The sequence below is a fragment of the Melanerpes formicivorus genome, unplaced genomic scaffold, assembly GCF_026170545.1.
Source record: "Melanerpes formicivorus ecotype bairdi unplaced genomic scaffold, bMelFor1.0.p_v2 SCAF_4, whole genome shotgun sequence".
NCBI classification, from domain to species: Eukaryota; Metazoa; Chordata; class Aves; order Piciformes; family Picidae; genus Melanerpes; species Melanerpes formicivorus.
In genome coordinates, this window is record NW_027142356.1 from 29,389,954 (window position 1) to 29,416,845 (window position 26,892).

The following is a 26,892-nucleotide window of genomic DNA, read 5'->3' on the forward strand; positions in this document are numbered from 1 at the left end:
AAGGGTACCAGAGCTGGATGCAGTTCTCCAGATGAGGTCTTACCAGAGCAAAGTGGCAGAATCACCTCTCTCAGTCTGCTGGCCATGCTTCTTTTGAAGCAAACTAGGATGCAATTGGCCTTCTGGGCTGCAAGTGCACACTGTTGCCTCATGTCCAGCTTCTCATCCACCAGAAGTGCATTTCCCCACAGTTAGCAATTCCTGCTGCCCAAATGCCATTTATCCTGAAGCTGAATGTTTCTTGGCAGTGCAGAGTATGACCTGAAAATCCACAGCCACCTGTGTCTGCCTCTGGCCAGCTCTGTAGACCCAGCTTTGGGACTAGCAGAGCTGTGGGCAGCTGCCTTCCCTTTTCATTTGCTCTCAAACACTCCCTGGGTCACCTAAGCACAGAGGATGCAGTCCCAGCAAGAAACACAGACCAAGGGCAAATGACACTTAACTTCAGCTGAACATGGAGGATTCATTCCATTTGCCCATCCATCAGAGCAAACAGGCTTCATAATAAAATGATTAATTATCATTTGAAGGGGCAGGAAATCTAAGGCAGTAACAGGGAACAGACACTTAATCTTACATCTATGTCTGGCTTATACTCAGAATAAATCTAGGTGCTACTATCTGAATATTGCACCATTAGTGAGGTTTCTCCTTCTTCTCCTGCCATGACCTTTCTAATAATTATTTGTCTGTTAAGTTATTTTAACATAGCAGACCACAAAAGGATGCTTTTATAAACATCTCTGCATCTCAATGCCTTCATTTTTGTGTTTTACTCTTTTTAAAGGTCTGCAGTTAGACCAGCCTAAGCACTTAGGAGCCAGTGTTTTGCACAGGCAGCTGCAAACAGGTATCTTTTCCAAAGGGAAACCACAAATTTATTTTGTTGCTTAAAAAATAATAAGAAAACCCAAACAAACAGAAGAACTGACACATGTGATCAACTCAAAAACCCTTCTCTGTTAGGAGTTGGTATTACCACACAGATACAACTATTTACATCCTGTGTAACAGATTGTTATAAAGTAATTCCCCAAGGGAACTTAGTAATTAAGTTCATATTCCATCTTTATACACTGTTACACTCCTGTGGATGCTCAAATTACTTGCAAGGAGCACAAAATGTATTTTTTAGCCTTGTTAGAAAGCAACCTTAGAAAACAAAAGCCACGTAAAGAGAGAAGGCTAATCCCTTCCATAGCTTCTGATAACTAGTGTTTAAAAAGACTTCTGCAGAGAACACGGGTAGCCAGCAGCCCTAACAGCAAACTAAAGACCACAATTCAAAAGAAAATTCAATAGATTTGGTCAGAAATGGCAGAGCTGCCAGGGAGTAGGTCCTGGCAGCGTAAAAATATAAAATAAGATATAAAATAAATAAATGAAAGAGATAAAGGCAACAGAAGCAAACATTTCTAAGCAACAAGATCAAAGAGGTTCTGCAAACCTATCAGCATGGATGAATTCAAGAGCTGCCTGCCTTTATGTACATCACAGGACAGCTTCAACAAGCTGGGTTTAATGACACTGTTGCAGCGACAGAAACACTTGAGAAGACAACTTTGTCCAAAGTCCCTTCCAGCACTCACATTCCCTGGTGTTTCAGAGCAATTCAGCCTCAAACAGCAGATATTTTAGAGGAAGTGTGATAACCAACAGCCTTTCCCATAATTTAAACAAGGAAAATCCCCATTCTTTATATTCCAAAAAGTGAATGCAAATCTCTCATAGGTTTCACAAAACATTCTGCAAAAGCCAGTAGACAGAAGAGGGAAGGGGTTGCTGTAGCTATTATATCGATCAAGCTTTCACAGCATATTGCAGATCAAAAGGTACACGATGGAAGCACATTAGCTGTGAAGCTGTTTTCAGCAACAGAAGTTTGTGTTTTCTGTACTGTTTAATTCTGTCAGAAGGGAGCTCAGCAGAGCAGACACAATCAGCACTATAGCCTAAGCTCCAGCACCCACAGACACGCTGCTTTTCCTTCCCTAACTCTTTATGTACCTTCACAACTTCTTATGTACCTTAATCTTGCTCCTTGTGCCAGTGCCACCATTCCTATGGTGACATCTCCCTCTGACTCTCAAACAGGATTTTAATCACCCCTAAGATCTCACAGAATGGTAAGGGTTGGAAGGGATGTCTGGAGACCATGGGGTCCAACCTCCCCCTGCCAAGGCAGGTTCACCTAGAAAAGGTGCCAGAGGAACATCAGGTTTTAAATACTTTGCTACTGCTAGTTCAGTTTCACAGGTACTAGGTATAATCTTTGTTTTCTCTACGAGTGCTGAGATGTCAACAAACTGCAGATTAAAGGTTTAGTTTGTTTCTAGACTTAATGTTTGACTGTTAAAAGCAATCCAGGGTGGGCAGATCCTCCATAAAAAGGATAAATAAGCTTTCTGCTGGAACTGTGCTGGACAGAAAGGACAGACCTCCAGGGAAGGAAAAGAAAGATTTCAAGGAATCTTCTGGGGGAGCATTGCTCTCCATCTCCATTATTCCTGCAACTACCTCAGCTAGCCTGGAGGTGCTCACAAACCTACTTCTTTGGCTGAGCATTATAGAACAGCAGGACAATTTCATGATCATCTTAAGGAGATATGGACTGCAAGTCACAGCAAAATGGCTTGTCCCAGCTTCAGCACAACCACCAGCTGGTCAGCCAGAACAGGAAACTCAGTCAACTGAAAATCAGGGGAGAGAGGAAGAGAGAAAAAAACCAATAGGATAGAGTAGGGTGAGGAGAATCAGGAGACATTTCAAGTGGGCTCACTCTGTAATCTGAGCACAAAAGAGCAGGCAGGGAAAAAAAATAACCAGGGAAGGAACATCTTAGCCTAAATTAATCTTAAGGTCACCTACAGGAACTTGGATATCTTGAAGCAGATCAGGGGGGAAAAAAAAGGGCAAAACAAACAAATAAAAACTATGTAGGAAGTCAGTTGTCCTCTGAATGGAAAAAACACTCTGTGTCCTTAAAAGAGAATCACAAGAACAGCTGAATTTTCCTGCAGTGGTAACTATGCTGTATTCTGAACATATTACGTTGAAAACATTGGGGGTTTATTTTTGGGGTTTTTTTTTAATCTGAAGCACTGATGCACAGAGCAAGTTAGTGGTCACTAGCAGTGTAACAGCAAAGCTGTGGAACAGGAGCTCACCTAATGAGGGACTGAGATGCCCACACAGGTCATGCAGACAGTGCAAGGACAAGTATTGGCAAGGTACTCCAAGTTCTGCTTCACCCTTCTCTGCTTGAAATATTCCTCTGCCAACAGAATAGCATGTACCATGTAAAAGATGTCCCCAGTGACAACAACCCTACCTGGCTAAATAGCTAACATTTCCCTGAACACTCTGGCCAAACATCAGACCAGTCCAAATGAAGGTTTGTAGACCTGGATTTAGAGAGCTGGGATGTGAAGAAACTTGAGCAATATCCTGGAGCAGGAGAGCTGACCACAATCTGCATGCCACAGGGAACACCCATCATATGTTGCTTTCTCTCCTGACACATCTGCTTCCCCAGCAGCTGGGTTTTCTCTCTGGTGTCTCTCATCTTTATGGGTTTCATTTGAAGCTACAGCGTGGAAAGGACAGGCAAAGAAAATGTGAACTACTGCAATGGAACAAGAAAAGCTATTTTTGAGGTGGACAATGCATAGTGGCAAAGGAAAGCACAATATCATCATCCCTCCTACACAGAAGGGTGACCTTTTGTTTGCAGCTTTGGCATATTTCTCTAAGTTGCCCTCTTTTTCAGTCTGTGCTTGCTTTCATAATACAGAATTATCTGAAGTTTTGGGTTGGAAGGGACCTTTACAGGTCACCTAGACCAACCAGCCTGCAGTGAGGGGGAACATCTTTAACTAGATCAGGTGGCTCAAAGCCCTGTCCAACCTGACCTTGATATAACTTCACTCAGATCCAGATCAGACCATTGTCACATCCTTTTCCTATTCTCCTTAGAGAGTGAAAGTAAGACCCTTATGGGGCCAGGCAAATCAAAAGCACCATTTCCTTTCTTTTCTTCCATCTGAAAAGCAGACTTGCATTTACAAGATCAGGTGGGAAAGAGCTGACCTCAACTGCTGCATTTCTACTTGTGGGTACTTAGCCAACCCAGTCAGCCTCTTTGGAAAACTTTAAAACAGTAAGGTTCAACCACTTGCCTGCAGACAATGCAGTCATGTAGTTAAGCTGTGTAAGTGTATTCATTGCTGTACATATTTTTACAGCACACTTAAATTCTCTTCCTTTCCAAGGCAAAACCAGTCAAAATCCAGCAAAACCAAAAAGCCAGCTGGCAAGTTTGGGCATTTCAAAATCCTTAAAAAAGAACAAACCAAAGACCCAGAAAAACAAAACAAAACAAAACAACAAAACACCAAGGGAGAAAGGATTTTTATTGATGCATTTCTCAGAAACGATGCAAATGGTGCTGAAATTCCTGAAGCGAAACACTTGAGCCTGGAAGCTGCCTGCCACTTCTTTGATAGCTCTTTCTTTATCATCACTAGGCGAGCTGTTTTGACAGCTTCACTTCTCAGCTGACTGGGAATCTGTGAACATTTCATGGATGACTGAACTGGAACAACTACTGACAATATCCAATGGTTTGGAGCGTGAGGACTTAGCCAGGCTCCAGGAGCCAGTAAGATACCTGTGCAGAGCCAAAGTGCTGAAAACCATGCTTTGCACTGGGTAAATTTATTGGGATTTTATAAAGCAACTGTTAACTGGCTAAATTAACAACATTCCTCATGAATCCAATTCTCCAATTACAGCCTGCATTTAAAATATAACAAAATAGCTCAAATTTAGGAAAGGCCTTCCAGCACCTAACGGTGCCTACAAGAAAGGTGGGGAGGGACCTTTTACAAGGGCTTGCAGTGATAGGATGAGAGCAATGGCTTTAAACTGGAGGAGGGTAGATTTAGACTGGAGATTAGGAAGAAATTCTTTACCATAAGGGTGGTGAGACACTGAAACAGGTTGCTCAGGGAGGTTGTGATTCTCCTCTCCCCAAAAGTTTTCAAGTTTTCAGAGCCCTGGGCAATCTGGTCTAGTGGAAGGTCTCCCTCCCCATGGCAGGGGCGTTGGAACAAGATGATATTTAAGGTCCCTTCCAACCCAAACAGAAAGCAACCTGGGAGTGCTGATTGACAGCTGGCTGAACATGAGCCAGCAGTGTGCCCAGGTGGCCAAGAAGGCCAATGGCATCCTGGCATGCATCAAGAATAATGTGGCCAGCAGGAGCAGGGAAGTCATTGTGCCCCTGTACTCAGCACTGGTTAGGCCACACCTTGAGTACTGTGTCCAGTTCTGGGCCCCTTAGTTTAAGAAGGGCATTGAGACATTTGAACGTGTCCAGAGAAGGGCAACGAGGCTGGGGAGGGGCCTTGAGCACAAGCCCTACGAGGAGAGGCTGAGGGAGCTGGGATTGATTAGCCTGGAGAAGAGGAGGCTCGGGAGAGACCTTATTGCTGTCTACAACTACCTGAAAGGGGGTTGGTCTCTTCTCCCAGGCAACCAGCACCAGAACAAGAGGACACAGTCTCAAGCTCTGCCAGGGGAAGTTTAGGCTCGAGCTGAGGAGAAAGTTCTTCACTGAGAGAGTTGTTAGCCATTGGAATGTGCTGCCCAGGGAGGTGGTGGAGTCCCCATCCCTGGAGGTGTTCAAGAGGGGACTGGACGTGGCACTTGGTGCTATGGTTTAGTCATGAGGTCTGTGGTGACAGGTTGGGCTTGATGATCTTTGAGGTCTCTTCCAACCTTGGTGATTCTGTGATTCTGAAAATTAAACTATAAACAAAAGCAAACATTTTCTACAGGGTTGCAGGATTCCTGTGTCTCCATAGGGTGCTGCTTCTTTATACCAAACTGTGAGCTTTATTTTACATTGCTGTTTACCTCCTATTGCACAAAGTCAGTCATGCTCTTGTCTCACTACAGAAGATGCCCAAGAAGAAGCTGCTCTGATGGGTCCTGTAGTCCCAGCCTGTGACAGTCAGGAGCTGACTGATGTCTGCCAAAAAAGGAGAATGAGGGGCCCTAAGACAGCCCTTTGCAGGTCCCTGCTTCACATTGTCTGAAGGATGCCTCTGCTTCAACAGCCTGACTCTACATGGCAATTACAGCTGGCATCCTAAACATGAAACAGAATGAACACTTAGCATCTTAATCCTTCCCAGTGCTTTGTTTTCAGCTGCTGGGTGTTCTGGCACAGATAGTAAAGAGTGTTTCAACCCAGAAGATAACAGCTGTCAGTACTGGCAGCTCAGCAACAAAGCAGCATGCCTACCAAAAGACCTGTCTGAAAAAAAACAAGAACATCTTGGAGAAGAGGGAAAGCTTGGAGGCAGCAAAGGTGTTCTTATCTTTGAGAGCACTTAATTTGATTATATCTCTTTCTTCATACTGTTATTGAGCATCTCTGTCTCTGATCCTCAAATAACTGCTGCAGGCAGGGAAGTACAATTACTTCTTTAGCCAAAGAGTACTTTGTTTTCAGTGACTTGCCAAAAGTAAAGCTTGTGGTGGAGTTAGAGAACCAAGCCTGTCTATCAAAGTACCATCTCTGCATCACATCTGAAAGGGTACTGTGGGCTTCCTTCTTCTAGGACTCAGAAGAAGAAACCTTTACATCCTGCTTTCAGCTGGAATAGAGTTAATTTTCTTTCCCTGCAACACCATCTCAAGATAAATACTACAACTCCAAAATGTTTAATCTATAATGTCTAACCCCTACTTCTTTAATAAGTGCACATTTTTGGCTATTGACCTTTTCTTAACCAAAGGACCTTGAATTTTATTTATTTATTTATTTTTAACCTGTATTTTGGGGCCACGGGAAAAACTGACACCAGGAACTGATCTCACACCCTGCAGATGTCCATCATGGTCCAGACAAGAGCACCAAGCTGGGGACAGGAGTTGATCTGCTAGAGGGTAGAGAGGCTTTGCAGAGGGACCTCGACAGGCTGGACAGATGGGCAGAGTCCAACGGCATGAGATTTAACACATCCAAGTGCCGGGTTCTGCACATTGGCCACAACAACCCCATGCAGTGTTACAGGCTGGGGTCAGAGTGGCTGGAGAGCAGCCAGGCAGAGAGGGACCTGGGGGTGCTGGTTGATGGTAGGATGAACATGAGCCTGCAATGTGCCCAGGCGGCCAGGAGGGCCAATGGCATCCTGGCCTGCATCAGAACAGTGTGGCCAGAAGGAGCAGGGAGGTCATTCTGCCCCTGTATACTGCACTGGTTAGGCCACACCTCGAGTACTGTGTCCAGTTCTGGGCCCCTCAGTTTAGGAAGGATGTTGACTTGCTGGAACAAGTCCAGAGAAGGGCAACGAAGTTCGTGAGGGGCTTGGAACACAGGCCCTATGAGGAGAGACTGAGGGAGCTGAGGCTGCTTAGCCTGGAGAGGAGGAGACTCAGGGGTGACCTTATTGCTCTCTACAACTACCTGAAGGGGGGTTGTAAACAGGCAGAGGTTGGTCAGGAGGTCAGGAGGAAGTTTTACACAGAGAGAGTGATTGCCCATTGGAGTGGACTGCCCGGGGAGGTGGTGGAGTTGCCGTCACTGGAGGTGTTCAGGAGGAGACTTGACAGGGTGCTTGGTTGCATGGGTTAGTTGATTAGGTGGTGTTGGGTGATAGGTTGGACGCGATGATCTTGAAGGTCTCTTCCAACCTGGTTTATTCTATTCTATTCTATTCCCCTACCCAACTGTGAGTGGGCAGATCCCTTTGGGATGCTCAGGGAGGAATGATAACAGGGCAAGAACATTTTCAGTTCCTTTCACAGTACATCTCCTATCTCTTTGGAAGAGCAAAAGACAAGTGCATCTAATGTGGGTTTCACAAAGTATGGCAGCTTCATGTCCTTGTCACACTATGATGATCTTTGTCTCTCAATTATCGCTGCAAACACAACATATATGAAAGACACAGAGCACCTTGGTTTTAGGAGATCTGATTTCATAGTCGTCAGCTATTTGGCTAAACATACTAAATAGTTGCAACAAGCAGAAGAAACAAGCCCAGGACACAGCAGCCATATGGCAACAAGCTCTACTTCAGCCCCTGGCCCATTGCAGGTAGACTTTAATCATGCCTGCACACTTCAGGGGCTGTAAATAGCAGAAAGTGCAACTGGTGCATTCTCAAAAGAGAACTCCAAGGAAAAGCACAAAGGTTTAATGAGTCCCTGGCAAAGGGGGAAGAGTTGGTGCCATGTAGCTTCAGCCTGACCATCAGATGGATAGACAGGTCTAAGAAAGTCTCTCTGTGCATGTTCACTCACTCCTGTTCAGATTCTGATTCAGATTCCTGATTCTCAGATTCCTGCAGGTTCTTAGCACCTGCAGTTTGCTGTCTCCTACAGCCATTGTCCTTGCATTTCAATCATCTGGCATTTTCCCCCCAGAATCCACTAACCTGTGGAAATGGTACAGAGTCAACTTCCTGAGCTTCCCCAAAAAGCTTCTGAAGCACATCCAGAAGTGGAGGGACTTTCCTGCTTCCCAGTGTGACACAGGGACACCCACACCATGTGAGAGGAGGAACGATGAATACCATTACCCTCAGCAAGGTAACCTTTGTTCAGAGATGCACAAGTTACAAATTAGAGAACTTGGGAGCCACGACCCTCATTGAAGTGATGAACTAGTGAATTCACATTTAGACTAGTCTGCACAAAGGGGATTGAGCTCCTTTGACATGTTCATTTGTTTTCTTTCCTGATGAACTCATGCTGTCCTGTGCATTTGAGAGATCCAAAAGGACTGTCACACTCTTCTCCCCTCAACCTGGTGTTCAAGGATGAGCAGAGAGTGAGGAGTCACAAGTTTGCATATCCACATTTGGCTGTAGGATCCAAGACAGCACAGTTAACTCTTGCTGTGTTGTGTGTCCTTCACAGTAGATTCAAACAACACTGAGAGCTATCGTGACTAATGTCACAGGATGAAGCCAGGCTCAATACATGTATTTAATCACCCTAAAGGACAGGATTTTTCTCACCACATATTTATTAGATTTCTGTAGCTCTGCGTACATCAAGTAATGAATTCCTATCCTGTCCCAAAGCAGGGTATTTAATAGCTTACACCACTGCCCTCTCAGGAACTCATGCATAGTGATACTTCTAGTTTCCATTTCAGCCTTATCCCTGACTATACAGAGTTCTTTTCTTTTTTCTGTGCTTGTACTTCTCATGCCTATTAGATTTATGAACCCCTGCAGTCACTGCTTCAGAAAGTTATGCATATTTAATGCTTATTTTTTTCCTCATAAATAACTCTCTACAGCTTCTATCCATTTACACTGCTTTTGAGTTCCCTTCAGTGATCAATATCTTTATGATAATAGAAATACTGAAGCCTACTACAGTATTTCAGGTACTGGCATACCAGTGCTCTCTTGGCCCCTGAAATAATTCCCCACGCACAGGCAGCACAAATTTGCACTGGTCTTTCCTACCCCTCCAGCATATTCACAAAGATTTTCCTCATCATTAAAACATTTTTTCAGGAGCGCCAAAATTCAGTGGGTTTCCTCCCAGTGGAGAGGAGATTGACAAAGGTATTACATTTGCTCTTTTCCTGTCGTCTAGCAATTTCCTGACTAGCACTGAGATAGTGCCTAGTAAAATGGACTATCAAGTGCCTTCAGGTTTAATTTATGATAACAAATATTACAAAATAAGTATGATGCCAATCCCCCTAAAGCCTGTCACTTTAATGTTGCTCTTCAGATACCTTTCAGATTCTGTCTCAGCATCTATGCCACTGGATTTCACTGGGACAAAGAGGATTTTGTAGTTCTTTTATCAAATGGCTCTGTCTTTTTCAGCATCAAGGCCTGGAATATACTGACCCCTGTGGAACTTCATCTCCAATTGTACATGAACAAAGCACAAGGTGCACATAAGCATGGTGTCTCTTCAGCAGCAGCAGCTGCAGGGTGATGTTAGCAGCTGTGTTAAGACACAGCAGGCGCTGCCATGCTGCTCTTCCTCTTCCATGCCACACAGATTCTGGACCTCTGTAGGAGCACAAAGGATTTCAATCCAGAGGAAGAAAACAGAGTGACCATGAATGGGGCTGTGAAAGGGGAAAACACCAAATCAAGCCGTCAAACTCATGAGCACGCCTGCAAAAGCAATTTGTGGTAAAGAGAGAGGCCTTGCTTATCACCCCACCCACTGACAAAACAGTAGCACAAACTACCGTCAGGAGCACAGGCTTAAAATCTCCTTCCTTTAGAAACTGCAGGCTAAAGAGAGAGAAGGTTCTTCACCACCAGGGTGGTTAGGCACTGATACAGATTGCCTAGATAAATTGTGGAGACTCCAACACTGAAACTGTTCACAGCCAGGCTGGATGGGGTCTTGAGCAAGGTGGTCTAGTGGGAGGTGTCCCTGCCCACGGCAGGGGAGTTGGAACTAGATGATCTTTCAGGTCCCTTCCAATCTAAACCATTCTACAGTTTTAAGATCAAATACTGAACTTGCAGCTGACAAACAGCAAAATCCAAGCCCATCAACCTACTAGATCCTTGTCCACTTTAAGAGACATCCTACTGCAGCCACCACACATCCTGATACTGCCAGAAGAGAGCTGCAAGGCAGAACACTCCTTTAGGCTGTACCACATAGGCTCTACAGCTCAGGTAGAAGCTTTGTTTTCCAGTGACTCTCCACAAATACTCAATATTTTCTGGTTTCTTTTTTTAAAAAGGAACAAGACATTCATTGTCCTTGCTCAAGAAGCAGAACCTTTTGCAGCCATTTCTCCAGAGCACTATGGTCTCTGCATGGTTTACTGCCTTATTACAGCGATGGTTGAAGAAAAAGGAGTCTCTAAGAGCAGCTTGCTTCTGGTAAATATTTAACTACTAGAATCATGCCAACATACTTCTCAGCTTGACTCTCCTTAACTTTACTTCTGCATCATGCTTTCATCTTCTCCTATAGTCTGAGGTTGACAGTGTTATCATGTTTAGCAACATAAACTTACTCTACTTGCAGGAGGTGAATGCATCCTGCTCATAGATTACAACAGCATTTAATCTGAAATGAACTTCAGTCTTCCTATCTGCTCAAATAAGGAATCATCTGAAGGTTTGTTCTACACTTGTTGTTTTATGAGCTTCAGCTTCACAAATTAGAAAAACTTGTTCTTTCCTCAACTATTAGCAGAGGGGGAGAATGACTCTCAGTCTCTAAAATTAATTGGAGGAAACCGAGCATTTGACAGCTATGAATCACCTGTTTTCCAGTTCAGTATTGACCAGGGTGGGGAAGGGCAGACATGGAAAAACCCAGCAGGCAATTCCAGGCCCCAGCAGCTACAGGGAAAGGTATCAGCAAGCGTAGAGTAGCTGCATTGTATTGCACCCTTCCAAGGATACAAAAATCCTTGCCAGACAGAAAGCGAGTGCCCAGAGCTCCACACCAGCACCCAGACATTTCCTTCCCTGGGGAGTCTGAAGGAGGGAGTGGCTGGCATTACAACTAACACTTCTCCCTCGTCTTTTCCTCTTTCCTTATGTCTGTTAAAATTCTACTGACAGTATCCAGGAAGTTGAGATCTCCCTAGGAAAAAGAGTCAGCTGAATCCTTTATTAGAATAAACCTTTATTAGAATAAACCAAACCAGGTTGGAAGAGACCTTCAAGATCATCGTGTCCAACCCATCAACCAATCCAACCCACCCAAACAGCTAACCCATGGCACCAAGCACCCCATCAAGTCTCCTTCTGAACACCTTCAATGACAGCGACTCCACCACCTCCCTGGGCAGCCCATTCCATAGCACAATCACTCTTTCTGTATAGAACTTCTTCCTAACATCCAACCTGAACCTCCCCTGGTGCAGCCTGAGACTGTGTCCTCTTGTTCTGGTACTGGGTGCCTGGGAGAAGAGACCATCTTCTATAGCTCTGCTCCTCCTGACAGCACCCAAAACTGGAAGGGGATCATTGAAGCAGGCACACAATGTAAGAAATTCACAAGCTGGAGTTACAGGATTTACAGGATGCCAGTCTGTAAGTCTATTTGATTAGAAAATCAAGTACATTCACATTGATTAAAATGTTACAGAGGCATTAAATCCAAGGGGCCAATGTGAAGTGCAGTCCTGGGCACATCAGCAACACCACAACTTCTTTTTACGTCTTTTAGGTGCCACTGCAATGACAGAACAAAGCAGCTTCCTCTTGTATCTCTGATTTGCAGCAAAACTCTCCAGTCAGAACATCTGCCACAGAATAAATGCTTTTTTAATGAGAATTTAGAACATCATTTATTTCTGTAACTCCAGCTCAACTGTGACCAGCACCATTAGAAGAGTAGCACCAGGACAGCACTCCCAAATACAACTGCAGACACACAGCAAGCAGATCTCTTTATTACACCAGCTGTTTCACCTCTGTACTCCATTAAGAGCACAGGACTCAATCTGCAGGCATTTTATTAGCTTGAGCTACACTTACTTCAGCCATTACTAGCAACAAAACAGATTATTGTGTTACATTTTGCAGTGGGCAAGAAAAAACAGCTTCCAGTTTGGTCTCTGTCCTTTCTACAAAATAAAGATCAACATCCCATGGTGCTGGTGCACAAAGATGTGCTATGGCTAATGTGGAAGACCAGGCTGGCACAGGGCTGGTGCCTCAGTGCATTGAGAGTCATCAGTTCCCAGGTCCTGACTCCCACAGAGCTCTACAGAACATAACAGTCATTGCCTCAATTACAGGCAATATAGTATCATAGTATCAGTCAGGGTTGGAAAGGATCACAAGGATCATCTAGTTCCAACCCCACTGCCATGGGCAGGGACACCCCACACTAGATCAGGCTGGCCAGAGCCTCATCCAGCCTGGGCTTAAACAGCTCCAGGGACGGGGCCCCAACCACCTCCCCGGACAACACATTCCAGGGCTTCACCACTCTCATGGTGAAGAACCTCCTCCTCACATCCAGCCTGAATCTCCCCACCTCCAGCTTCATTCCATTCCCCCTAGTCCTATCACTATCAATTAACTGTCTGGCAGCATCTCACATCCTTGAGAGACAGCACCTCTGGCTTCCACTAAGTACCTATCTGTATGCTTCACTTATGCTTTAGCAAAGAAAAAGACAGTTTGACATGTTATGCTTGACAAGCTGCTCACCTTGATTCACAGCATCACAAGATACAGGCCAGTAGTGTCCAGCTGGCTCAACACAGCATTTAGCTCCTGCTTCACTATAACTAAGATCTTAAAGATGCAATTATGTGTTTTTAAGATGTTTTCACATTAGCTCTGCTAAAGCATTGTCAACATTAGAAAGAGCTTATTGATATAGCTATTATCAGGAAATACAAATCATGTGTCTTTGTTGAGGTATCTGTGGGAGTCATAACACTGGCTCTGAAGCATCTAGTAAGAAGAAATCCTTTTCTTCCCCATTAATTACCAAAACTATCAGCTGTAATGAGAAAATGATCAATCAATAGCAAAATCTAGTGGCAATTACAAAGCTAGGTGTTGAGACTTGACTGTGTGTTTATCAGAGCATCACTCCTCATATTCTTTCCTATTTCTTATTATTTTAAATACTCTAATTTAAATGTGTAAGTATATTGGTATTATCATAACATGACATTCTAAACACTTTTAAGCTTAGAACTTCCAAAGCAAACAGAAAATAGCTGACTAGTAACTGCTGTAAGTTAAACTCAAAATCTGTGCTTATAAATATTGTCTTCTGTTTGTCAAAGTGTCCACAGAAAAGTGTAATTACACCAACAAAGCCTCTCAGTAAAGAACCACACACATATACAATACAATATACCTATACAATTGCTTATTTTTCCTTCAAAGATCTTAAAGTAAGACTAACACCAATTCCTTGGCTTTCACCAACTCTAGGAGTCTGGCTGGAAAACTTCCTGTTTGTTACAGGCTTCCAAAGGTAGAATTCCTGCTGCTGATGGAGCTGTATCAACACAAGCAGTGCTCTGGCTGGTAGACCTTTATTAACTCCAGCATTCTACTAGCAAAACAATGTCTGTTCAGGCTGCTTTGTGTTAAATCGTGCTAGTATGGGTTAAGAGACTCCTTTATTATGTAGGAGAGGCCAAACACTAAAGTCAAAAGTATTTTCAGTCTTTGAATGAGACCAAAAAATACTTGAAACATTATCAAGGCAATAATTAGAATTCCTTTGTTTGGAAAATCAATTTGAAGCTGATACTCATTCCTTTCTGAAACAACACCCTTCACATTCAACCAAGTTAATCTTTAACTTAGGCCAGTAGTGCTGACCAAGATAGAAAAATGAATTAAAAAATAAGTCCAATCCCAGAGAGCAAAACATATCCATTAGCTACTCACAGGCATGCACAGGCTCCAAATCCTTCTGCTGATTATATTTTTTTGGATCTTCTACAATTGCTTGCCTACAGGACAAGAATCTCAGTAAGACTAAAGATTCTCACAAAAGACTCTTTTATTACGGTACCACAGTACATAAGAGGTTGGAAGGGACCTCAAGAGATCATTGAGTCCAACTCCCTCACCAAAGCAGGATCACTTAGGATAGTTTGCACAGGAATGCATCCAGGTGGGTTTTGAAAGTCTCCAGAGAAGGAAACTCCACCACCTCTTTGGCCAGCCTGCTCTGTGACCCTCACTGTAGAGAAGTTTCTCCTCATGCTGAGGTGAAATCTTCTACGTTCAAGTTTGAACCTGTTCTTCCTTGTCTTACTACTGTGCACTGCTGAGAAGAGCTTGTCCCCATCCACTTGACACCCTCTTAACTATGGAAAAGCTTGGGAAAAAACTCCCAAACCACACTCAAATCCATCTCAAAGGTTCAAATCCCAGTGGAGGCAAGTACACAGAACTATAATAGTCTGCTTATGAAGTAAGTGCCTAACATTTCTGAGAATTTCAAACATTTAAAACAACCCAACCAACCAAAACCTCCAAATAACAAGAAAATCAACATAACCTCCCCCCCTCCCATACAAGCAAACTCACAAACAACCCCCCAACAAACCACACATGCACATAAAAAATATCCAAGGACTGCTTGCTGTCAAGTGACTGAAGTGGACACAGAAGACATTCATTGCTAGGAATACAGAGTGAACAGTATCTCTACAGTTTCTCTACCCTAGAACCTATTTTGGTTAAAGAATTTTCTGGTTTGATTTGTGTGATCTGGTGAACTTGACACTCAGAAAGATGCATCCTGAAGCACAAGCCTGAAACAAGTTCTGGCACCACTGCTCTCTCCCTGACCCGCTGAGAAGGTGCACACTAGATGCACATTGCACAGTACGGAAGGGCTTTCTGGTTCCAGGAGCCCAGCTAGTCTCTCCATATGGACATCTTTTTTGGATATAGCAGCCCACTCAGAAAGAGCTGCAGTGAAAAGCATAACTGCAGTGAAAAGCAAAAGCAGAGCCCAATCTGCATCCAAGACCATCCACAATATGAGATGCAGACACCCAGAGGTCTCCATCCTCCTTAGCAAAATGGAGAAAATGGGATCAGCCATGCACTCAGACTGTCTGCTGCTGTGTTGTGAGGAAGAAAGACAGTGGGAGTTGAGCTGAGGTCCCCACGAATGCACAGGAAAAGGTTTCTTGGAAATTTTTCTCACATTAGAAAACTTGTATCTCCTTGAGTTAACTGCAGTGTGGAGAAGCTGCAGTAGCTTGTAACAAACACCTTTAGGATTCAGTAATTACTGAGATTTCCTGGAGGGCAAACTAGTGCCTTAATTTTTTTCACTGATGGTTGATTAAAATGAGAAATAGCAAATGAGAAAGAATACCTGAGCAACAACAAGTGAGCAATAAAGACTCATATCCTTGTTGGCAATGTATCACCCTGGAAGAAAGTAGAAAGGAAAATAGAGTCACAGTCTCTTTGACAACACCATATTTTGCTGCAATGTGCTTTTTCAGTGTGCCACTTCCAAGAGCAAGAATTGGATATGGATTAATAAACATACTGAAAAACCTCTTTCCTCAATTGTTTTCTCTCCACACAGAGTATAAAGAGACTGATGAATCTCTGCAGGTTGTTTCCCCCATATCTTTCTTTCACTCTCAGAAGATGATTGAAGTTGAGTTAAATACCATCTGCCAGACCAGCTGAAGTCTCTGAAGCAACACACATACTCTTCCAATTTAAACAGAGACATTAATTAACACTATTAAACAATAACTTAAATGAATAGAGATAGCTTGAATAGTTCTGCACTGATGAGGGGATATAAATACCAGTGTGTACCTTACACTGAGCAGTGAATGCTACAGTAAACCAGTAACATGCAGACAAACTGCTCACCAAGTATTATTGATAGTTTTGGCTAAAAGCAAGAGTCCATCAATTTTGTGCTTTCACCCACTGCCTTTAAGAAAACATTACTGTTCAACATTTCCCTCCCTCTGAATGTGTGCTGCTGGGGTTCAATCATATTTTCCAGAGCTCAGACATCAGGTTTTTCTGCTTTCATCAAGGGGAAGGACAGGGACAAAGCACGGAAGCAGGGAACAAAACAAAACAAGCCCTTCCAACTGCAGCTTCTCCCTGAAGTGGGCCCTGTGAGAAGGCTGAGAACCACATCACAACCCAATATTGGCTGAGAATCAGCAGCACAGCCCTCACACTCTGCAGGGGCTCTGGGCTGAGCCTGACAGTGACCACTCAAGTGAAAGAGCACCAAGGCTCCTGGAGCAGGAACTAGAGACAGATTAAACTACTACATGTGGTGTCAGTAACTCTAAGAGATACCTCTGAGTTTTGATTTATGGAGGGTTTTTGTTGTTTGGTTGGGGTTTTTTTGGTTGGTTGGTTGCTTTGGTGGGATTTTTTTTTGTAGGATTTTTTGTTGTTATTGTTTTCATTTGAAATGACACCAGGAAATGGCCTCAAGTTGCACCAGGGAAGATTTAGGTTGGACATTAGAAGAAACTTCTTCAGTGAAAGTGTTCTTGGGACTGAAACAGTCTTCCCCGGGAAGGTGGTTGAATCCACATCCCTGGAGGTGTTTAAAAGAGGCAGAGATGTGGTGAGAGGGGACATGGTATAGGAACAGCCTTGGTAGAGTGAGACAATGGTTGGACTCAAGGAGTTTAAAGGTCTTTTCCAACTGAAACGATTCTGTGATCCCATGAATTCCTAACAGCAGCAAGGGAGCCACTTTGACACTAGCAATCCCCCAATTTAAACATGTGTGACCTGCCATCCCAGTTTTGAGTTTGACTACAAATGAAGTAAAACAGCAGAGAAGATGGTTCCTCTGTCAGCTCTAGGTCTAGGAACAGTAGCTGTTTGACTATTTTTTATGGCAGCCACTCCCAGAACTTTGTTTCTGCTGTATGTGGAGCATTTCACATCTGTGTCATGGAAATCCAGTTTTTCTCTTGCACGCCTGCAGGTAAGATTAGCCTGTGCCACAGGGGCATGCACTGACCTCTGACCCAGCAAATCGATGCTGCCTTTTTCCAGTGGATCTTGCTCATTTGACTGCTGCCACAGAGTGCTGTGTAGCTTTCTTCAATCCCAAATCCTTGAGCCATGGAATTAACATAACAGGCTGCCCTACCACTGCAGAGCCCCATCCAAAGTCTAGAAACTACCAGGAACACTGCAGAGGCCAACACAAGCATCTGAGGGTTTGAATTCCAAATGTTATATTGACATTCAAAATGTTGAGCAGCATATTAATAACCAGCATTTCTGTTTCAGCCTGTTAATAACTTTTGATAGTATCTAGCTTATGCAACCTCATGCAGTTAATTCTTGCATCAGTTATGAATATTCATAGCCTGCACAAAAGCTTTTGTAATACGACAGGAAAACTACTAACTGCTGATGGTTAATGTCCTGGCTGTGCTATGGTTGATAGAGGTATGGTTATAAGATCTTGCCTCCCAACAACCCAAAACTGGTTTTCTGTTCCAATGCCAGCTTTCACCTGCTGGCTCAGACAGTTACATCCCTCCTCATCAGAAAAGCAGCGCAGCCGTAGCAGAAGTAAAGGCAATCAAGGAAACAAGCAACAGTATGTGCAGCATTATGGAATGCTGAAGGACAGCACCACTCTGATGGTTTGCCCAAATTGAAGTCATATCAGGGTGTGATCTACAACAAAATACACTCATGTTACACTTCCACTGCCATGAAGAACGGCCTGGGGATGGCACTTTAAGGACTACATATAGTTTAAGAGCTACAATTCAGTTTTAGAACCTGGGCTATTATATGTCTCTTTCAATTACTCCAGCTCAGTCGCATTTCCAGTATGCTTACAGCCACAGGCTACTGCAAGACCAAGCCTGAAACATCAACCTTCAAACTCTGATCTTCGAATCACACCTGATTTTATTACATCAGAAAGGCTACAACACAGAGTGCACACTTTTGTCTTCTGACTAAAGCACACAGAGCTAAATATGAACTGTAGTTTCATATCCTACAACAGACCAAACTTCATGGCTTCAGAGAAATAATGCTTATAAGATTACTACAATAAAGAATACTGGAGAATGCTCTTACAACCAACAGCTTAAAGTGAGAAAGAAAGGGGTAGAAACCTCAGTGCAGAAATTTCAGTCTCTGCACATTAAATTGTGACTAACCTCCAGCTCTGTAAAAACAAAACTGTGTTACCTGCCCTAGAAGGAACTGCTTTGGACTGAAAGCCATCACAGCTAGCTGAGGAACTGTACCAGTCAGAACTGACTGCAAGATAAAAGATACTGCTGTGGTGCCAGTGCCTGGGAATATGTTCTGGTAGGAATCCTTGTCTCAAGATTCTTATTATGGTTTAAATTAGTTGCAACTCATCCTGCAGCAGGCCATCTTCCAGGTCCACTGAGGACAGAAGCCCCAGCACCTCCCTACTCAGAACCTTCAAAGTCTCCTTATGTTCCTCCTTCAGCAAGGCTTACACTTGGGGATATAATAGGGAACACATTATCACTTCAAAAACTTACTCCAAACCAGCAAGTGAACTGCCAAGAGGTGTGTCACAAATACAAGTAACATGATGCCTGCACAGCTTGGGACTCATTTAAAAGCAGCCTTTGGGAGGGTGCTAGTAAGAATCCAGGATCTCACCAGCAGCATGTAAGATGAAAAGGGACTCAGTAAACTGAAAGCAAACTCCCATCTAACCTAGATGCAGCACAGGGCTCAATATGGCTTTTGGTTACTGACCACAAAGGCTCCTCACAAAAAAGCTCCAAGGACTTGATCCAGTTTTCCTGTTTAAATATAGTTTGGGGCGATCCAGCAGCCAAATCAAGAGAGAGGAATGCAGAGGAGACACACTCACTCTCTTGGCTCTGGCAGCAGCAGCAGCAGATTGCTCAAGATCACTAATTGCTGTGTCTCCATTCGTTCCCTGCCCAAATTTAAGAGCCTGCCTGCATTTAGTCACAACTGCTAACTTGAGTAGTGCTGACAAAACAGAGCTGGGGAATTCATCTCCCTTGGTTCTGTCAATTCATGAGCTCAATGTAAACTTTAAAACCTGGTAGTAGTTTCTGTAGAATATATCCAGAATTTCCTGGTAGTTTTATCTAGAACTTTAAAATTCTGAAAAGCTGCTGGAGAAGGTGGCAGGGGGAGGGGGAGAAGAGCTGGTAAATTGAAGCTGACCCACTGAGAAGCTAAGATAAACTCCTAACCTTGCCATTTCAGAGGTATCCACTCCACAACTACCTTTAAAGTTTCAGATATTTTATCTGTGTTAGCAGCATCAAGTATTTACCTCAGACACTGATAAGGATCCTTGGTTTCTCCCACTCAGCTGATGCAGAACTGCTAGCCTTGGGTACAGCATTTGGACAGTTGGACTAGCTGATCTCCAGAGATCCCTTCTAATCCCTGCACTGTTCTGCAATTCTGTGATTCAGGATAAGACCACTAACTTCAACTTCTCACACAGTATTTGTTTTATTAGAGATGTTTGTGTTGTGATTCTGCAGAAAGAGTAGTCAGACAGTGGAATGGGCTGCCCAGGGAGGCAGCTGAGTCACCAGCCCTGGATGTGTTTAAAGGTCATTTAGATGTGGTGCTTGAGGATATGGTTTAGGGGTGAACTTTGTGAAGTAAGGTTAGTGGTTGGACTTGATGATCCCAAAGGTTTTTTCCAACCTGAATGATTCTGTTTGCAACTGTTTTCATTTTACTGTTTGCAAACACGTCTTTCCGCTTCTTTCCTTGTCTAGGGCAAGGCAGAGTCTGATGGTATCTACAGATAAGGAAGCTGAACTACTTTGTGGTTATGCAGCGGGTTTTCCATCTTCTCAACAACTTTTAAACACTTAATCCCTCTTAATTTATTGCAATTAACTTAAAACTTGATTATTTGCTAACACTCAACCACATACCCTAGGCTAGCCAAAATCTCTGCCCCATTCCCAGCTGAGTCACCACTTCAGCACCCAACCCCTCTTTAGCCAGCCTGGACATCAACCCACTACTACACCAACCCTCCCTCAACTCCTGTCCTTACAACCCTCAAAGGTGCTGCAGCTGCAAGCTCATGGTTGTGCTAGGCTTGCTCCTTGGATCAAATAATCCTGTCATGACTGAATCACAGAACATCCAGCCCAACCTCCCTGTCAGGGCAGGATCACCTAGAGCAGGTCACACAGGAATGTGTCCAGGTGGATTTTGAATGTCTCCAAAGGAGACCCCAAAACCTCTCTGGGCAGCCTGTTCCAGTGTTTTGTCACCTTACCTTCACAGTGAAAAGGTTCCTCCTGACACTTGCCCCCCACACATTTATAAACACAAATGAGGTCACCTCTCCGTCTCCTCATCTCCAAGCTAAAGAGACCCAGCTTCCTCAGCCTTCCCTCACAAGGAGCAGTGAGAGGCTCCAGCTTAGAAGGGCCGGACAAGGAGCAGCTGCAACCACAGAGGTCCCTAGGAGTGTAGATGCTCCTCCATCTCAGGGGCCTGGCACCTTTACACTTCTGCTTAGAACAAACATATAAAGGTGAGGGATATGTTTTATAAAAAAGAGGTTCTACAGACCTGATCTACAGAGATCAGGCCCTAGGAAAAACAGAAACTTCAAACAAAACCATTTGCATGTTGTTCTGTGAGCAGCATGGCATAAGCACTTCAGGTAAAAAGGCAACAGGGAGAGCAATGATGAATCACCAAGGTTGGAAGAGACTTCAAAGATCATCAAGTCCAACCCAGCACCACAGACCTCATGACTAAACCATAGCACCAAGTGCCACGTCCAATCCCCTCCTGAACACCTCCAGGGATGGTGACTCCACCACCTCCCTGGGCAGCACATTCCAATGGTTAACAACTCTCTCAGTGAAGAACTTTCTCCTCACCTCGAGCCTAAATCTCCCCTGGCAGAGCTTGAGACTGTGTCCTCTTTTTCTGGTGCTGGTTGCCTGGGAGAAGAGACCAACCCCCTCCTGGCTAGAACCACCCTTCAGGTAGTTGTAGACAGCAAGAAGGTCTCCCCTGAGCCTCCTCTTCTCCAGGCTAAATCCCAGCTCCCTCAGCCTCTCCTCGTAGGGCTTGTGCTCGAGGCCTCTCACCAGTCCTCATGATATATAAAATTTTATTTGCCAGGAAGAAATGCAATGTAATTTTTTCTCCACTCTGGCAAACACACAAGACATTTAAAGATGGGTTTGTAATCTCTAAGTCAACTTCATGGCCTCTTACTATACTGTTAAGTACCAACAGGGAGACACTGGGAAGATGAAATCTCTGCCTACTTCACAGGTAAACAAAACACTTTTAAAAAGAAGATTATTTATTTCTCTCCATTTGACTAGAATGTGAAGACTGAAGTCATTTTAGTGTAAAATGACCAGAGAGTAAATGTGAAGATAACTGCTTCAAAATTGTTTACCTAAAGTTAAAAAAAAAAGTAAATTATATCTTGCCTAACAGACTCATTTATTCTGTCCTTCTGAAAAGGCACTGTCTGTGCTTGTGATGATAAATGTACCTTTTAAAAGGTATAAATTTCCCATTTTTTACAGTAAACATCTTGTTTTTCCATCTCAGTCTGAGGGAGTACTGAATATTTCTTCAACAGCAAGGGGAGGTTGTGTTTTGCCAGTCATTATCACACAAGACAAAGCTATTTCTCTATCCACCCACCTACTGCTGACACTGGACACATCTGCAGAGAGCAGTAGGGCTACTTAACCCAGCCAGCTCTGCTTGGATGGAGGGGAATTAGTTTATGGATTACAAAAGTTACCATTTTTAGGAGGTAGGCATCTGACCAATGCTCATTTTTAACTTCTATTCCTTTCTTCAGCTGTTGTGTTACAGTAAAAACAGTCACACTAACATGAAGGATACATTTTACTAGTGATGGACCTGACCTTCAGAGTCTAGATCTGCACTTTCCCAACACTTGGGGATCATGGACTCTGGGACAAGCATTCCACCCATAAACCATCTATCCTCACCATGATCACACCAGTAATACCTCACATGCTGTATCAGTTATACATGGGTGTACAGCCCATTTTACAGACCAAGCCACTCTCCAAAGATTGCAGGAATTGAAGAGTGGCCTGTCTGGAAAAAAAAAAACCCACCAAAATGTTTTAGAGACACCATATAAGAATTGAACTGGATGCAATTTCAAGATGGCCCAGGACTTGTTTATCTGCTGAGAATGGAAAAAGTCACAGCAAATAACTTGCAAGCCTGAAAACTGCCCTCTTCCTATGAGCTCACAGAAGAAACAGTTTAACTGTTTGTCGGGCTTCTCATGTTAGCTTGGGATACCAGATACAACACAGTGAGCAGTCACAGGAGGGGCAGAAGCAACCTTACAAAAAGCCACCTCTACCCCACACAAACCTAATCACCAACATATTATCAGTATCTTGACAATAAGACAGAGGACAAGGTAGCAATACAGACAAAGTGTCTCTCACTTTCCTCCTTGTGGAAGAGAGCAAAAGAGAAGAGAAAATGACCTGAAGAAAGAGCCGGTGTTACAAGCCCTTAACAGACACTTTATTAACATCATATTATAACAGGGCCCAGAAGTGACTGTAAAACACCTCTGGGCTCTGAAGAGTTTCATAGCTTTCCTTCTGGTAGGAAAGGTTGTAGGAACCCCCCTGCCAATGAGCAACCCAACAAGAAAGTCACCTTTGCTGCTGACTTGCTGGTATGCCATTAGGGTGAAGATGATCCTAGAGAAAGCAAGCCTGGTTCAAGTCCAACTATTCAATTTCTTTTCCTCCAGTTCATATCCCCTCAAGAGAGGGGAAAAAAATAAACCAAGATTTTCATGTTTAACAGGTGTACTGTTTGCTGCTTCTTAAAGGCCCAAAAATCTTACTGTGTAAGTAGGATTCCAGAAGGTGAAGTCCCCACCACAAGAATAAAAGCCCCCCCACACACAAATACTAACCAAACAAAACAAAAGGAATTGTTTCTCTCTCCTTTAAAAATCAAGATAATATAAACTCCAGAATGAGGTCTATTTTTTTCCCTTGTAAGCTTTAAATCACGTTCTTAAAACAAAAAATGTAAAAGAAAAAAAATCCTGAAACATCAGCAGAAAAGAGTCAGAGTCTTAAAAAATGCACTAGGCTGGTAAACAGCATTAAGTACTCAGCTCTTCAATGATTTGTGGCAAATCTTCAGAGCACCTCAAACACTTGTGCAAAGCAATTTTCTCAGCTATCCTCTAGAGATTTAGCATCAGTCTTTTTACAGATAGACAGAACCTGAGAGTAAAAGCTTTGCCCAGAGTGCTAGAAGGAGCAGAGCCAGACTCAGAGACTCATCTGATGAGCAGCAACAACAACAAATTACTCACACTTAGAGCACTCTTTGTATGACCACAGCATCTACTTCAAATGGTAACACAGCATCATTTTCTGGGATCACTTCATGGTGTAACTAACCCAATACTCATCCTAAATTAGAAAAATATCTAAAAATAAGTTAACAAAGTGACTACAGTTATTGGCAGGAAGTTATGCAGATTTTTATTTTCCTTTATGATAAGCCTATTTGCATCTATTTGGAGTAATGTACTTCCCAGCCTCTGGGAAGCACAGCCTCATACTCCTATTATCACACAGGAGACAGCATTTCAGTTTTAGAGTTTCTTTATATCTTCTGCAGTTACTCACAGCCTCTACTTAGCACACAAAAGCTACAACTTCTTTAAACCTGGGATCCTGAAGAGCAGGACTGTGGTGTTTCCAGCCTTGCAGGAGCTGGTTTTTGATCCTTTCTTAGGAATTGTACAAATCAAAGACACACAACCTAGTAACACATACTCAGAGCAGGCAGAAAATCATCTTAATACTCCATGTAAGGAGAGCTCATTTGATCTAACACATCTCAGCTTGCTGCGGTTTTGTCATCTGCCCCGCTGGAAAGAAAACCAACCACCAACTATTTTGGAAAGTCACACTGCTGATAGCAGTTTCAAAACACTGAGGCTGGTTACTGAAAGTTTCCTACATCTCCAAGGAAATGAGTGTTTTGCAGATAATTTTACATGCACAGACAACAGTACGCAGAAGAGCGGCGAGTGGACTGAAAGCAGCTCCGTGGAGAGGGACTTGGGAGAACTGGTGGATAAAAAAACTGAGTAAGCCATCAATGTACACTCCCAGCCCAGAAAGCCAACTGTATCCAGGCCTGCACCAAAAGAAGCATGGTCAGCAGGCTGAAGGAAGGGATTCTGCCCCTCTACTATTCTCTGGTGAGACCTCATTTGACGAGCTGTGCCCAGTGCTGGAGCCCTCAACACAAGAAGGGGATGGACCTGCTTAAATGGGTCCAGAGGAGGGCCAAGAAGATGAACAGGGAGGATGGAGCACCTCTCCTATGAGAACAGGCTGAGACACTTGGGGTTTTTCAGTGTGGAGAAGAGAAGGCTCTAAGTGCAGCCTTCCAGTATTTAAGGGGGCCTACAGGAGAGCTGGGAAGGAACCCTTTATCAGGGAGTCTAGTGATACATAATGGTTTTAAACTGAAAAAAAAGTAGATTTAGATGAAGAAATTCTTTACTGTGGAGGTGGTGAGACATTATCATAGAATCGTAGAATTTTCAGGGCTGGAAGGGACCTCAAGGATCATTTAGTTCCAACCCTCCTGCCATGGGCAGGGACACCTCACATGACATCAGGCTGCTCAGAGCCACATCCAGACTGGCCTTAAAAACCAACAGGGGTGGGGCTTCCACCACCTCTCTGGGCTACCTGTTCCAGCATCTCACCACCCTCATGGTGAAGAATATCTTCCTAACATCCAATCTGAATCTACTGGATTTTTTTTCCATTCCCCCTAGTCCTGTCACTACCTGACACCCTATAAAGTCCCTCCCCAGCTTTCTTGTAGGCCCCTTTATGATACTGGAATGCCACATTAAGGTCTCCTCAGAGCCTTTTCTTCTCCAGACTGAATAGCCCCAACTCTTTCAGTTTGTCCTCATAGAAGAGGTGCTCCAGAGAAGCTCCAGGTTGTCCAGAGAAGCTATGGAAGCTGCCTCCATGGAAGTGTTTAAGGTAAGACTGGATGGGGCTTTGAGCAACTTGATCTAGTGGAAGATGTCACTATCTGTGGTGAGGAAGGGGGGGTTGGAACTATGTGATCTTTAAGGTTTCTTCCAACCCATTCTATGACAGCATGTGCAGAAGGACAAAGGATGATGAATTTCTGTGCTATGTATCACATCTCTCCCCAAAAGTGTATTTATCAGCGAAAACACCACCATCTCCCAGCTGCCAGATGAGAAGAGCCAACAGCCTGTGGAGAGCAGCCATTGCCAATGCCATCCTGTCATTCTGGCACATACACAATATCAAAGGCAAATAAACCGACCTGCTGAGACAGGCACATTTTCTACAGCAAGGCAGACAACTTCCAAATGACTCCTGTAAGGCACTTTGAAATTAGCATTTGTAAGAGTGAATAGTAAAGAGTACTGCCATAAACAAACAGTTTGGTGGGTTGTGTGTTTTTGTTGACACAAGCCAATATTAGCATGAGGTTTGTGTTTAGGAAACGAGTCTTGGATCAACAAACTAACTTTTGTTTTGTAAGACTTTTCAAAGCGGAGGGAAGGAAGGGAAAGCAGACCCAGCAGCCACAAATTACTTCTTGGCTCCAATTAGATCTCAATTCCCAAAGAACCTGAGTAGGCTGAAAATACAAAGCAGGGCAGTAAGCTACATTTATTGGAAATACTCAGCTGCACAATTCACTTTTCTGTAGCAGCCTGGGACATGCTGGGGTTACTGCTTTAACATGGTACCTTTGAAATCCCAACTGCAGAGTAGACAATCATAGAGTTGTTTTGGTTGGAAAAGACCTCAAAAATCATCAAGTCCAACTGTCAACCTAAGACCACCATGCCCACTAAACCATGTCCCATACTGTCATGTCTACACATTCCTTGAACACCTCCAGGGATAATGACTCCACCACCTCCTTGGGTAGCCTGTTCCAGTACCTGACCACTCTTTCTGTAAATATTTTTTTCCTCATATCCAATCTAAACCTCCCCTGGTATGATTTCAGCCCAGTTCCTCTCATTCTATCACCTGATACTAGACAGAAGAGACCAAACCCCACCTTACTACAACTTCCTCTTAGGTAGTTGTAGAGAGCAATGAGGTCTTCCCTTCAGCCTCCTCTTTTCCAGACTAAACAATCCCAGTTCCCTCAGCTGCTTCTCACAAGACTTGTTCTGAGTATGTGCAAAAGAGGAAAAGAAAAACCTCAAACAAAATATTTCCCAATATCCTGTGGCTATTTAGGACATATTTAGATCCTTGCTCATAAGAATGTATAAAGCTGGAAGACAAATGAGGTAGGTAGAATGCTG

General features: G+C 43.6%; 1 protein-coding gene across 2 annotated transcripts in view; it reads right to left on the reverse strand.

The window, feature by feature from the left end:
- The window catches only part of MCUB (mitochondrial calcium uniporter dominant negative subunit beta), a 50,972-nt gene that overhangs the window by 18,975 nt on the left and 5,105 nt on the right, over positions 1–26,892 (reverse strand). Inside the window, exon 1 of one of the 2 annotated variants that reach the window (XM_068137454.1) lies at positions 14,397–14,417. The exons of the other annotated variant lie outside the window; for it this stretch is intronic. Within the exon in view, the coding sequence (XP_067993555.1) occupies positions 14,397–14,402 (6 nt within the window). The 5' untranslated portion in view covers positions 14,403–14,417. Of the gene's footprint in view, positions 1–14,396; positions 14,418–26,892 lie in introns of those variants that run through there. 2 annotated transcript variants of the gene reach the window in all.